At 41.4% G+C, this 13183-nt stretch overlaps 1 protein-coding gene across 1 annotated transcript in view; it reads right to left on the minus strand.

The window, feature by feature from the left end:
• Nucleotides 1-754: 754 nt before the first annotated feature.
• The window catches only part of LOC120064647 (copine-9-like), a 103640-nt gene continuing 91211 nt past the window's right edge, over nucleotides 755-13183 (minus strand). Inside the window, exons 10-17 of the mRNA XM_039015272.1 lie at nucleotides 12417-12521; nucleotides 11341-11382; nucleotides 10346-10421; nucleotides 9255-9308; nucleotides 8798-8859; nucleotides 8371-8417; nucleotides 5195-5376; nucleotides 755-886 (exon numbers count right to left, since the gene is read on the minus strand). Of these exons, the coding sequence (XP_038871200.1) occupies nucleotides 755-886; nucleotides 5195-5376; nucleotides 8371-8417; nucleotides 8798-8859; nucleotides 9255-9308; nucleotides 10346-10421; nucleotides 11341-11382; nucleotides 12417-12521 (700 nt within the window). The remainder of the gene's footprint in view (nucleotides 887-5194; nucleotides 5377-8370; nucleotides 8418-8797; nucleotides 8860-9254; nucleotides 9309-10345; nucleotides 10422-11340; nucleotides 11383-12416; nucleotides 12522-13183) is intronic.

Raw genomic sequence — 13183 nt, forward strand, 5'->3', positions numbered from 1 at the left:
CCGATTTGACACACTGAACTCTATTTGAGAAGTAGTTAGTGAACCAGGCGAGGCAGTCTTTAGAGAAACCAAGGCTGTTTAGTCTGCCGATAAGAACATGGTGATTGACAGAGTCGAAAGCTCCAACGTTCCAACATCTAGTGGAAAGCCTTCTCAGAAGAGTGAAGGCTGTTAAAGCAGTAAAGGGGGACCAACTCTATATTAATGCCACTGATTTTGGAATGAGATGTTTGACGAGCAGGTGTCCACATACTTGTGGTCATGTACTGTATCTGCGTGTATGTGACTCTTGTATTGTGTCAAGCAAGTCAAAGCACGTATATACAGGTAACCACCCTAATAAGGAAACACTTTAGTAAATGAAGGATACAAAGTATATTGAAAGAGTGTGGTTCCTGAGTTAATTAAGAAATGAAAATCCCATCATGCTTAGGGTCATGCATAAAAATGCCCAGCTGGCCATTATTTTGGCTATCATGGCTATATGAAGAGATCTCAGTGACTTTGAAAGAGGGGTCTCAAAGGAGCATAGGGGGTTTAAAGTGTGTGTGTGTGTGTGTGTGTGTGTGTGTGTGTGTGTGTGTGTGTCTGTACTCTTTCTGTATGTGTTTGTGGGTGTGTGTGTGTGTGTGCGTGTGCGTGTATATGTGTGTGTGTGTTTGCGTGCATGCATATATGTGTACATGCATGTGTGTCATGGGTGTGTGAGTTTGTGTGTGTTCGTGTGTGTGTGTGTTAATTTCCTGTCATTCTCTCACCGTGCCACCTGGTTGATGACAGGAGCGAAGTTGGTGGGTCCGTAGAGCTGAACGGTGCGGAGACTCTGGAAGTACGCCTCCAGCACTCCCTCGATCCCCACACAGTTAGGGTTCTCACTGTTGGAGTTCTGTAGGAACCATGGACATTATTTAAGCTAGCCCCTCTACACCAGTTGTTTGAACATGAAATCCCCTTTTTCCTTCGAAACCATGAACAAGAAAAATATTGATGAAGGCTATACATTGAAACATTTGATGAGGGCTATACATTGAAACATTTGATGAGGGCTATACATTGAAACATTTGAGACTTTTGATAATAATAAAGAAGTCTTTATGAAGTCAACGTCCATTGTGACGACGTATGCTTCTGACGATGCACGTTCATTACATAATGATGTTATGTATGAAATATATGAGTGTCTGTGTTCTTTTGCCTCATGTCGGGACTGATCGGTAATGGGAGCACTCATGTCAGTAGGCATAACACAGGGCTGATCGGTAATGGGAGAATTTAAGTTGGCTGAATATTTTCTTTAGACAATGTGAAAAAGACAAATGCCATCGCCTGGGTAAATCAATCAAGACATAAGAACAAAAATAATCCAGCAAACAATATGTTTGTTCCCAAAAATGAATTTATCGTCACATAATACAAACAAGTTAAATAGACAAAAGTCATTCAGCCAACATAAAAGACAGTCTGAGTCTGCTTTAAGCCCTGTCCAGCCAGGAGAAAATAGTGTTCTACAGCCTATATCCTTCATTAAAGTTCATCTGACAAAAACGAGAGAACAGCCATCTGATCTTTCTCATTCTCTTTGAAGAGAAAACTAATTAAAAGGAAGAAATAAACAAGTTAAAAGAAGTGAAAATGAATGCCTGCAGAAGACACACTTTTTGGTGTCCGCAACTGTAGCTGGTAAAACAGGTTGTATAACTAGCCACGAGGGACACTGGCACATTGTTGTGACACGACTATTATTGACCTTATGGGACAGAGTCCATGGGACAGAAAGTATAGTAGTAGTATAGTTAGGATTCTACATTTTACAGACGTCCAGCTCGAACTTAGTTTATTCAGACCCCTTCCCTTTTTCCACATTTTGTTACATTACAGCCTTATTCTAAAATGGATTAAATAAAAACAATTAATGTTGTGACATGACTATTATTGACCTTATGGGACAGACTCCATGGGACAGAAAGTATTGTAGTAGTATAGTTATTGTTCTACATTTTACAGATGTCCAGCTCAAACTTCGATTTTTGCACAATGAGAATTGGGTGAGACAAATGACTTGTATCACACATCTGCATCAACCATTACTGCAGCAACCATTGCTTGTACAGGCTTCATAACATTGTCATAACACTTCATTACCCTCTAAACCAGACATACCGCAACATACACAAGTGCTGAACTAAAAGTTATAAGCCTGTCATCAAGATCAAAGGGCAAAGTACTTTGAAAAGATTGCTACCTATGGAGGGCAATTTAAAAGGAGAAAAAGTACTTTATTGTCCATTTTCCTTACAGTCCACTGTATTATTTTGCTTCGATCTTTGTATAATTTCCTTCACGTCAACGAGACTATTTAAGGCGAATTCCTCCAGCTTTGGGAGAAGAAAAAAAATAGCTGAAAATTAGGCTGCTTTCGTTTTTTTTACTCTTCTTTGTTCAACAATTCCTCCGCTTTTTCCTCTGTCCAGGGAGATAATAGACGTCTAGATTCTGAGGAGAAGTCATTTTTTTGTGCTTAGTGTTCACTCTTTATTGTTCTTTCTTCATCGGTTCATGATGCTAAGCTAAGCGCTGCGTCCTCCAAAGTCTACTCCAGTCTCCGCGTCTGTCTGGTCCCTCGTTTGGTTCGCACTTTTCTGCAACAAACAGATGGATTTTCTTTTTTCTTTCCGAGCCGCTTTCTGACTCACAATGTTTTCTTCCTCTACCCTTGTTCAAACACTTCACACAACTACTTGAGGCCGACGCTAGCGCATGGGCTTACACAACGGTGCTGCAATTTGTATTTTGTGTTGACATATTTAGAGGCTTTCGTGTTCTTCGTGACTTTATTACCCCATGTAAAGGTAATGTGTTCACGGTGTAATTCACGTGGGCTGTACTGATGGATAGAGTCAATGTCAGACTTCACAGGAAATCCCAAGAAACTAAGGAAACTCAGTACTGAATCAAGCCAATACTGACCTTTTGCCTTCTGACGATGTATGTTAATTATACAATGATGTTATGTAGTATAGAAGTAGGAGTGCCTCATGTCAGTAGGCATAATACAGGTAGGTATTTCACAGGTAACTGTATTTTCATTGCTAAGAAATATAATAGATTTGGCTTGCAGCTTCAGTCAGCCTTGGATACAAATTGATATAGAGAATGTACAGAAAGATGGCCTTCACTACTCAAAAATAGGCTATTCAAGGTCTCGCATCTGAGCCCGACAGATGGATACATACAGAGCATTCGGAAAGTATTCAGACCCCATGACTTTTCCCACATTTTGTTACGTTACAGGTTTTTTTTCCAATCTACACACCCTTTTTTTTATTTAACTAGGCAAGTCAGTTAAGAACAAATTCTTATTTACAATGACGGCCTACCAAAAGGCAAAAGGCCTCCTGCGGGGACAAGGGCTGGGATTAAAAATACAAATAAATTAAAGAAAAATATAGGACAAAACACAAGAGAGACAACACGAAACTACATAAAGTGAGACCTTTTTGCTGAAATATCACATTTACATAAGTATTCAGACCTTTTACTCAGTATTGTTAAAGCACCTATGTCAGCAATTATAGCCTCGACTCTTCTTGGGTATGATGCTACATACTTGGCACACCTGTATTTGTGAAGTATCTCCCATTCTTTTCTGCAGATTCTCTCAAGCTCTGTCAGGTTGGATGGGGAGCGTCGCTGCCCAGTTATTTTCAGGTCTCTCCAGAGATGTTCGATCGGGGTTCAAGTCCAGGCTCTGGCTGGGCCACTCAAGGACATTCAGAGACTTGTCCCGAAGCCACTCCTGCGTTGTCTTGGCTGTGTGCTTAGGGTCACTGTCCTGTTGGAAGGTGAACCTTTGCCCCCAGTCTGAGGTCCTGAGTGCTCTGGAGCAGGTTTCATCAAGGATCTCTCTGTACTTTGCTCCATTCATCTTTCCCTCGATCCTGGCTAGTCTCCCAGTCCCTGCCACTGAAAAACATCCCCACAGCATGACGCTCCACCACCATGCTTCATTCACCATAGGGATGGTGCCAGGAATCCTCCTGATGTGACACTTGGCATTCCCGGTCAAAGAGTTCAATCTTGGTTTCATCAGACCAGAGAATCTTGTTTCTCATGGTCTGAGAGTCCTTTAGGTGCCTTTTGGCAAACTCCAAGCGGGCTGTCATGTGCCTTTGACTGAGGAGTGGATTCCATCTGGCCACTCTACCATAGAGGCCTGATTGGTGGAGTGTTGCAGAGATGGTTATCCTTCTGGAAGGTTCTCCCATCTCCACAGAGGAACTCTGGTGCTCTGTCAGAGTGACCATCGGGTTCTTGGTCACCTCCCTGACCAAGGCCCTTCTCTCTCGATTGCTCAGTTTGGCCGGGTGGCCAGCTCTAGGAAGAGTCTTGGTGGTTACAAACCTCTTCCATTTAAGAATGATGATTTTTTGGTACCCTTTCCCATAATTGTGCCTCGACACAATCCTGTCTTGGAGCTCTACGGACAATTCCTTCGACTTCATGGCTTGGTTTTTGCTCTGACATGCACTGTCAGCTGTGGGACTTTATATAGACAGGTGTGTGCCTTTCCAAATCATCTCCAATCAATTAAATTTACCACAAGTGGACTCCAATCAAGTTGTAGAAACATCTCAAGGATGATCAGTGGAAACAGGCTGCACCTGAGCTCAATTTCGAGGTCTCATAGCAAAGGGTCTGAATACTTATGTAAATATGTTTTTTAATTTGAATACATTTGCAAAAATGTCTAAAAACCTGTATGGGCTATTGTGGGTAGATTGATGAGAATTGTTTTTATTTAATCAATTTCATAAAATAAGGCTGTAATGTAACAAAATGAGGAAAAAGGGAAGGGGTCTGAATAGTTTCCGAATGCACTGTATACTGTTCACTATTTTAGTTTCTGGCTCTTGTTTGATATGAACTCTTATTCGTAAATGGAAGTGTATGAATAAAGAAAGCAATGTAGAAGGCAACATCACATAATAGTTAATAATGGAAAAGCGTGAGAGCAAAAAACATATTACAGAAGGGACGTTGTTGTCAAAAAAGATTTATATAGTTCCAAGGACTCTTCTGTGGATCAGTAAAACTTGCAATAAATCTCTTTGCAATAAATGAAACAGTTCCTGATCATTCCCCACTCTGGTAGAGAAGTAGTACCATTCTCTCTCCCCCTCCCTCTTTCTCTCACCAGTGGGAAGGCATGGGAGATCTTGCCGTCCGGTGGCAGCTTGGCTCCAAAGCCGTAGGCGGGGAACATCTTGTCACTGTCGTAGTCCTGGATGATCTCCCCCACAGCCTTCAGGGCCATGGCGTAGGCATTCATCTGGTAGGGACTCATGTAGTGCAGAGAGGTGGGCTGGGATGGGTTACCTGGAACACAGCAACAGAGCTTACATTATTTATTTATTTCATTTAACCTTTATTTAGACAGGGAAGTCATATTGAGACCCAGAGATTTCAAATGAGTCCTACACAACATAAGTACAAAACCAACCTATCAAATACAAGAAAAGCATGGGCCAAATAGGGTCCGTTCCACACTACCATACTACTTGTCTTATGCATTTTGAATACATTGATCTAGCTAAGTGGTATGCTAGTGTGAATGCTGACCTACAGCCACATGGTTAGGGTTCAAATCCACCTACTTTCCCAAACTAGGAGCGGCAGCATTGCAGTATCTGATGTTCATTTGATAGGAAGATATTGTCAACAACATTTGCCCCTGCTTTAGACCAGTCTTCAACCTTTTCTTGCCCTGAGACCCCAATCATATGTTAGCCAACATTTTGGGGGGCGCATGTCTTGTCTTATCATCAGTTGAATGGCAAGGAGAAGTAATCAAAATTTTAAAATTAATAAATTTGGTAGATAGTTTTGAATTATTTTGACCTCCCCACATTATACAGTACCAGTCAAAAGTTTGGACACACCAACTCATTCAAGGGTTTTTCTTTATTTTTACTATTTTCTACATTGTAGAATAATAGTGAAGACATCAAAACTATGAAAGAACACATATGGAATCATGTAGTAACCCAAAAAGTGTTAAACAAATCAAAATATTTTTTATATTTGAGATTCTTCAGAGTAGCCACCATTTGCCTTGATGACAGCTTTGTACACTCTTGTCATTCTCTCAACCAGCTTCACCTGGAATGCTTTTCCAACAGTCTTGAAGGAGTTCCCACATATGCTGAGCATTTGTTGGCTGCTCTTTCATCACTCTGCGGTCCAACTCATCCCAAACCATCTCAATTGGGTCGAGGTCGTGTCATCTGATGCAGCACTCCGTCACTCTCCTTCTTGGTCAAATAGCCCTTACACAGCATGGAGGTGTGTTTTGGGTCAATGTCCTGTTGAAAAACAAATTATAGTCCCACTAATGACAAACCAGATGGGATGGCGTATCGCTGCAGAATGCTGTGGTAGCCATGCTGGTTAAGTGTGCCTTAAATTCAAAATATATCACTGACAGTATCACCAGCAAAGCACCCCCACACCATCACACCTCCTCCTCCATGCTTCATGGTGGGAACCACACATGCAGAGCTCATCCGTTCACCTACTCTGTGTCTCACAAAGACACGGCATTTGGAACCAAAATCTCACATTTTGACCCATCAGACCAAAGGACAGATGTCCACTGTTCTAATGTCCATTGCTCGTGTTTCTTGGCCCAAGCAAGTCTCTTCTTCTTATTGGTGTCCTTTAGTAGTGGTTTCTTTGCAGAAATTCAACCATGAAGGCCTGATTCACAGTCTCCTCTGAACAGTTGATGTTGAGATGTGTTTGTTACTTGAACTCTGTGAAGCATTTATTTGGGCTGCAATCTGAGGTGCAGTTAACTCTAATCAAATTATCCTCTGCAGCAGAGGTAACTCTGGGTCTTCCTTTCCTGTGGCGGTCCTCATGAGAGTCAGTTTCATCATAGCGTTTGATGGTTTTTCCGACAGTCCTTGAAGAAACGTTCAAAGTTCTTGACTGACCTTCATGTCTTAAAGTAATGATGGACTGTCATTTCTCTTTGCTTATTTGAGCTGTTCATGCCAAAATATGTACTTGGTCTTTTACAAAATAGGGCTATCTTCTGTATACCACCCCTACCTTGTCACAACACAACTGATTGGCTCAAATGCATTAAGGAAAGACATTCCACAAATTAACTTTCAACAAGGCACACCTGATAATTGAAATGCATTCCAGGTGACTACCTCATGAAGCTGGTTGAGAGAATGCTAAGTGTGTAATGCTGTCAAGGCAAAGGGTGGCTACTTTGAAGAATCTCAAATATATTTGTAATGAACACTCGGGGAGAAAAAGGTGTCAACTCACACGCAGAGCGCGGCAGGTGTTTATTTCACCTTCGCAGAAGGCAGGAATCGTGGTCACTGGCAGGCAACGGTCATACACAGGTAAGCAAACAGGCAGGTGAATCAAAACTAGGACTGAAAACTAGGACTGGTTCTCACAAACGAGCTAGGAAATGGCTTAATAGAGTCAAAATGAACAATACCTCACAAAGGCACAAACAGAATGAACTGAACTAAATAAGGAGCTGATGAGTCCAGGTGAGTAACTAACACAGGTGAAAACAATGAACAAAAATGAAAGACAGGGCTACGTTCAAGAACACAAAGAAACAGGGCTACGTTCAAGAACAATGTGAAACAGAACACAAGGTTGACTAAGAAAATAAATAAATACAATATTAGGATTTGTTTAACACTTTTTTGGTTACTATATGATTCCATATGTGTTATTTCATAGTTTTGATGTCTTCACAATTATTTTACAATGTAGAAAATAGTTTAAAGAAATACCCTTGAATGAGTAGGTGTGTCCAAATATTTGACTGGTACTGTAATTGGAAGAGGAAGTGTAACTCTAACATAGCCTATTAGCTAGAAAAGTAACTCCAAACCCATTTTCACTAATAGCAGCTGGTTAGCTAATTAGAGAAAGGTTAGCCATGTGTTAGCAAAAATATATGTCCAAGACAAGAAAGCTTACCAGCAGCCAGCAGCACTGGTACTCATGGGGGCTATGTCAGATACTCCAGGGAGTGTAATTAGCTCAATATTAGGAGTTGAGAAATAATAATTAATAGAAAGAATAATTATTAGAAAGAAAATATTCTCCTCTTTTATATTGTAGATATGTAATTCAAAATTGGTTTATTCTGTTGTTCCTAGCGATATTCATGAATATACCATGCAGTATACCATGTTTAATAACCCTGCTTTAGACGACAGGTTAGCATAATATTATTTTCTAAGGATTTTAGGGAAACGTTAGCCCTTCAGTAGCCTAAAAGAGACGCTAATAAACAACAAACTGTATCAGTAATTTGGCTACACTTACCATTAGACGCTGTGAAATCGATGGCCACTGTGAAGTTGAGTTGCGTCCTGGTGAGACAATGATTAATTACGATGAATAACAAACTTTACCAGGCAAAAACATAATAAAGTCTAGAAAGGATATTGTTTGTTTAAACAACGCAAAACAATTTCAGACATGCACGCTAGACTGAGCAAGCCATCAACAGTGGCCTCTAACGTTTATGCAAAGTTATTAAGAGTGGCCTCTAACATTAATGTAAAGTTATTAAGAATTGCCTCTAACATTCATGTAAAGTTATTAAGAATTGCCTCTAACATTCATGTAAAGTTATTAAGAGTGGCCTCTAACATTAATGTAAAGTTATTAAGAATTGCCTCTAACATTCATGTAAAGTTATTAAGAGTGGCCTCTAACATTAATGTAAAGTTATTAAGAGTGGGCTGACCCTCCTCGGATGAAGTCCACAAACGTGTATTCTGACTCCACTTTGAAGGACAGCAGTGTCACCTCCAGAGGATGGATGGATGGATGGATGGATGGATGGATGGATGGATGGATGGTGGATGGATGGATAGATGGATAGATGGATAGATGGATAGATGGATAGATGGATAGATGGATAGATGGATAGATAGGGAGGGAGGGAGGGAGGGAGGGAGGGAGGGAGGGAGGGAGGGAGGGAGGGAGGGAGGGAGGGAGGGAGGGAGGGAGGGCGGAGAGAAACAGGGTGATAGAGAGAGAGGGGGAAGAAAATAGATGGCAAAGCAAAACGTTTACTGTATATGACATATCACATTGGCAATGAATCCTATCTATAAAACAAAGAATCCTATCAATAAAACAATGAATCCTATCTATAAAACACTGACAGGTGGAGATGGGAAATCTCAACTGATACTCACTGTCCCTGAATTGACGTATTTCTTCTTCTTGCCTTTCTTTTTATGGTTTAGAACCTGAACAAAAACGTGTAGGGAAATTATACAGATTGATACAGATGTCTTAGAAAAGAGGACTGGGTTTGATTTCACCATATCGTTCAGAGTATGTAGGTGTGGTACGGAAAGAAATTAGACCGAATCTAACATTATATATTATAAGAGATGGAAGACGGATGAAAAATAACTATTTTTATAGCGGGGATATGTGAGTGTAGTCGTAACATTTGGAAACTTGAATGGGAAAATCACAAAAATGCTTCACTGCTCATCTCATTATTAAAGATACAATATGACAAACAGTTGTTTATGTATTTCAGTTAGAGCTGTAATATAGGAAGCTGAGGATGTGTCCTTAAAGCTGCAATATGTAACTTTTTGGGCGACCCAACCAAATTCACATAGAAATGTGAGTTATAGATGTGAGTTATTGGGGTGGCAGGTAGCCTAGTGGTTAGAGCGTTGGACTTGTTAACCGAAAGGTTGCAAGATCGAATCCCCGAGCTGACAGGGTAAAAATCTGTCGTTCTGCCCCTGAACAAGGCCACTGTTCCTAGGCCGTCAAAGAATTTGTTCTTAACTGACTTGCCTAGTTAAATAAAAATAATGCTTTCTCATTGAAAGCAAGTCTAAGAAGCAGTAAAGGTGCACTATTTCTATGCTTCCCATTCTTAAGTTTTGTTTTTGCGTCTTTTACTTTTGGTTTTATGCACAAGCTTCAAACAGCTGAAAATATATTAGATGGTACAATGACTCTCTAAAATATACCTGCTTGTTTTGTCACAAACTGAAATTAGGCAAACTATTCATATTTTTTGCAACCAGGAAATGGTGGAGCAATTTCTGCATAGTGCACCTTTAAACAGTACAGTCAGTTGAAAATGTCCTACATAGAGAGACATAATATAAACCTTTTTATAAAGGCTCACCCCTATGAGCAAAAAAAAAAAAATGTAAATGTATTTTTCAGTTGAAAATACTTTTCAGCGTCTTGTGCTCACTAGGATACATGCTTAAGTGTTGCAGGTTGTAAGTGTTCCCTGTTCTTTTTTTACCTCATAGACGTTGAACTGGCTCTGGCCTCTGGAGAATTCTCTGTAGCTGGTGGTGAACTCGCCAATGAAGTCATGACTGTGGGAATAGTTGCGAAAGTAACACCTGCAGCATCTGAAAGAGTACCATACTGAAGGAAACACCAATCGACATGTCCTATTTAAAGAGGAAGCCCCATCAGTAGCCACCATCAGTGAAGAAGGAAGGGAAAGAGGACAGAGAGATGGAGGGAGGCAGTCTACATTCCCATTCCCTTAATAAAAAAGGGGACAGAGATGGAGGAAGGAGGTCAACACTCATATTCCACTCATAAAGAAGAAGACGGAGAGGAAGGGAGAGAGGGAAGGAGATATGGAGGGAGGAGGTCAACACTCCTTTTCCCTTTCATAAAAAAGGGGACCGAGAGATGGAGTGAGGGGGTGAGGGGGAGAGAGGGAGGGAGAGATGGAGGGAGATGAAGGAAGAGAGATGGATGGAGATGAAGGTAGGGAGAGATGGAGGGAGGTCAACACTCACATTTCCCCCATAAAGAAGGAACAGAGAAATGGAGGGAGAGGGATGGAGGAAAAGAGAGATGAAGGGAGGGAGAGAGGAAAAGAGATATGGAGGGAGGAGGTCAACACTCATATTCCCCCCATAAAGAAGGGGACAGAGAGATGGAGGGAGGGAGAGTGATATGAACACTCTCCATTCTGATATCACATCTGACTTTTTAACGTTCCAGTCAGTGATTTGTGGTTGTGTGTGCTAACCCTAAACCGGAACCTTATGATATAGAGTCCCTCTTTTTGAGATTCCCCTCCAGAGAAAGAACGAGGGATGACATTTGAGGGAGATTTGGAGCATCTGATGGTAAATGAAATGGATGAAGGATGAAACGAGAGGGGGTGGAAGAGAGAATAGAGAGAGATCGAGATGGAGGGAGGGAGGGAGAGAGAGAGAGAATAGAGCGAGAGAGAGGGAGAGTAGAGAGAGAGAGAGAGAGAGAGAAAATTACCTTCCATTTCGGTCCCAATCATACACATCCACCTTGACCGTCCTGGAGAGAGGGAAGATAAGAGAGAAAGATGAGAATCACAGAGAGGTGTGTGTGTGTGTGTGTGTGTGTGTGTGTGTGTGTGTGTGTGTGTGTGTGTGTGTGTGTGTGTGTGTGTGTGTGTGTGTGTGTGTGTGTGTGTGTGTGTGTGTGTGTGTGTGTGTGTGTGTGTGTGTGTGTGTGTGCATGTGTGGGTGTGTGTCTGTGTGGGTGTGTGTCTGTGTGTGTTCCAAGTCAGTGATATATGAGGCATACAGTAGTTCACCCGCCAACTATGAAGAATTGTTCAAACATTATTCTCAAATGGTCACACAGATGCATTTTCACTCTCCTTAAAGGATTTTACCCACTCAAATATATTATGTAAATAGACAACAATATACTGTTCATTGAATTAATTTAATATAATATGATCAATTTGTATGAATCCCAATTCACAAGTATATCAAAAGCTGTATCCACTAGCAATACATTCCAAAGTAATAGTGTGTGTTTGTGTGCGGATGTGTGTGTGTTTGTGTGTGTTTGATAACCCGAGATAAACAAAAAATCGTGGAACCTCCATGTTGGTCCCAATAACACCAGTGCTGGCCTCTGAGACAATATGGCCGACTGCTGGCATTATTCTGACCACCACAGAGCATTATGGGTACTGTAGTACATCATGCTACAGCAACATTCCATAGTCCTCAGTATTGAGGGAAGACAGGACTTAGTCCCACAGTCTTGCCAATGGCTCAGCTAGCAAGGTGCTGGCAACATCAGAGTTTGATTCTGGCATGGACCATACTGGAGAATATACTGCTGTAGCCTATTCTCATTTTTACATTGCTTGTTTTTTGTGTTCTGTACCAGCGCTTTGAGATTCTCTCTGTAATGGAAAGCACAATGAAATAAATAAATATTTATAATTTATTAGGTTGCTTTGGATGAAAGCTTCTGCTGAAATTCCACAAAATAGCTAATGTGGTCATCTCTTTGCCCTGGGGGCTAAGTGACTTTTGACATATGCTGTTGGCTGTCTGTGTGTCACTCACCTATCATAGTCTCCGTTACAGAGGGCTCGTACGGGGATGGTGAAGGGCTGCCAAACAGGGTTCAGAGTATTCTTTATTACCTCTGTCTTATGGCAGATGGTGAACCTACAGTACACAGCAAACACAAGGAGCTCTGACTACATATACTGTACAGGGATGGAAAGGTATTAACCATAAATACCAAAGAATATGGTTGTCACGACTTCTACCGAAGTCGATGCCTCTCCTTGTTCGGGCGGTGCTCGGCGGTCGACGTCACCGGTCTTCTAGCCATCATTGATCCATTTTTCATTTTCCATTGGTTTTGTCTTGTCTTCCTACACACCTGGTTCCAATCCCATTCATTACATGTTGTGTATTTAACCCTCTGTCTCCCCTCATGTCGTTGTCAGAGATTGTTTGTTTTTCATGCTCATGATATTTGTATTGGTGCGCGACGGGTTTTCGTACCCACTTTTATTTTATTATGTACTATGGTTTTGGAGCTGTGTTTTTTACGTTATTAAACTACTCCAATTATACCAAGTTCAATTCTCCTTTGCCTGACTTCTCTGCCACCTATACACACGACGTGACAGAATCTCTGACCAATATATGAAGTCAGCAGGAGAAGGTACCCCGGCCATGGAGGCGGAGGAGCGCGTCCAGGGGCATACGGAGAAGCTTTACCATCTGAGCGCCACCATGAATCGCGTTGTCCAGAATATGGACCGCTGGGAGAGACAGGGAGTTTTTCCAGCGCCTCCACCAGCACAACCGGGGTCTAT

Source organism: Salvelinus namaycush, chromosome 20 (genome assembly GCF_016432855.1).
Source record: "Salvelinus namaycush isolate Seneca chromosome 20, SaNama_1.0, whole genome shotgun sequence".
NCBI lineage: Eukaryota > Metazoa > Chordata > Actinopteri > Salmoniformes > Salmonidae > Salvelinus > Salvelinus namaycush.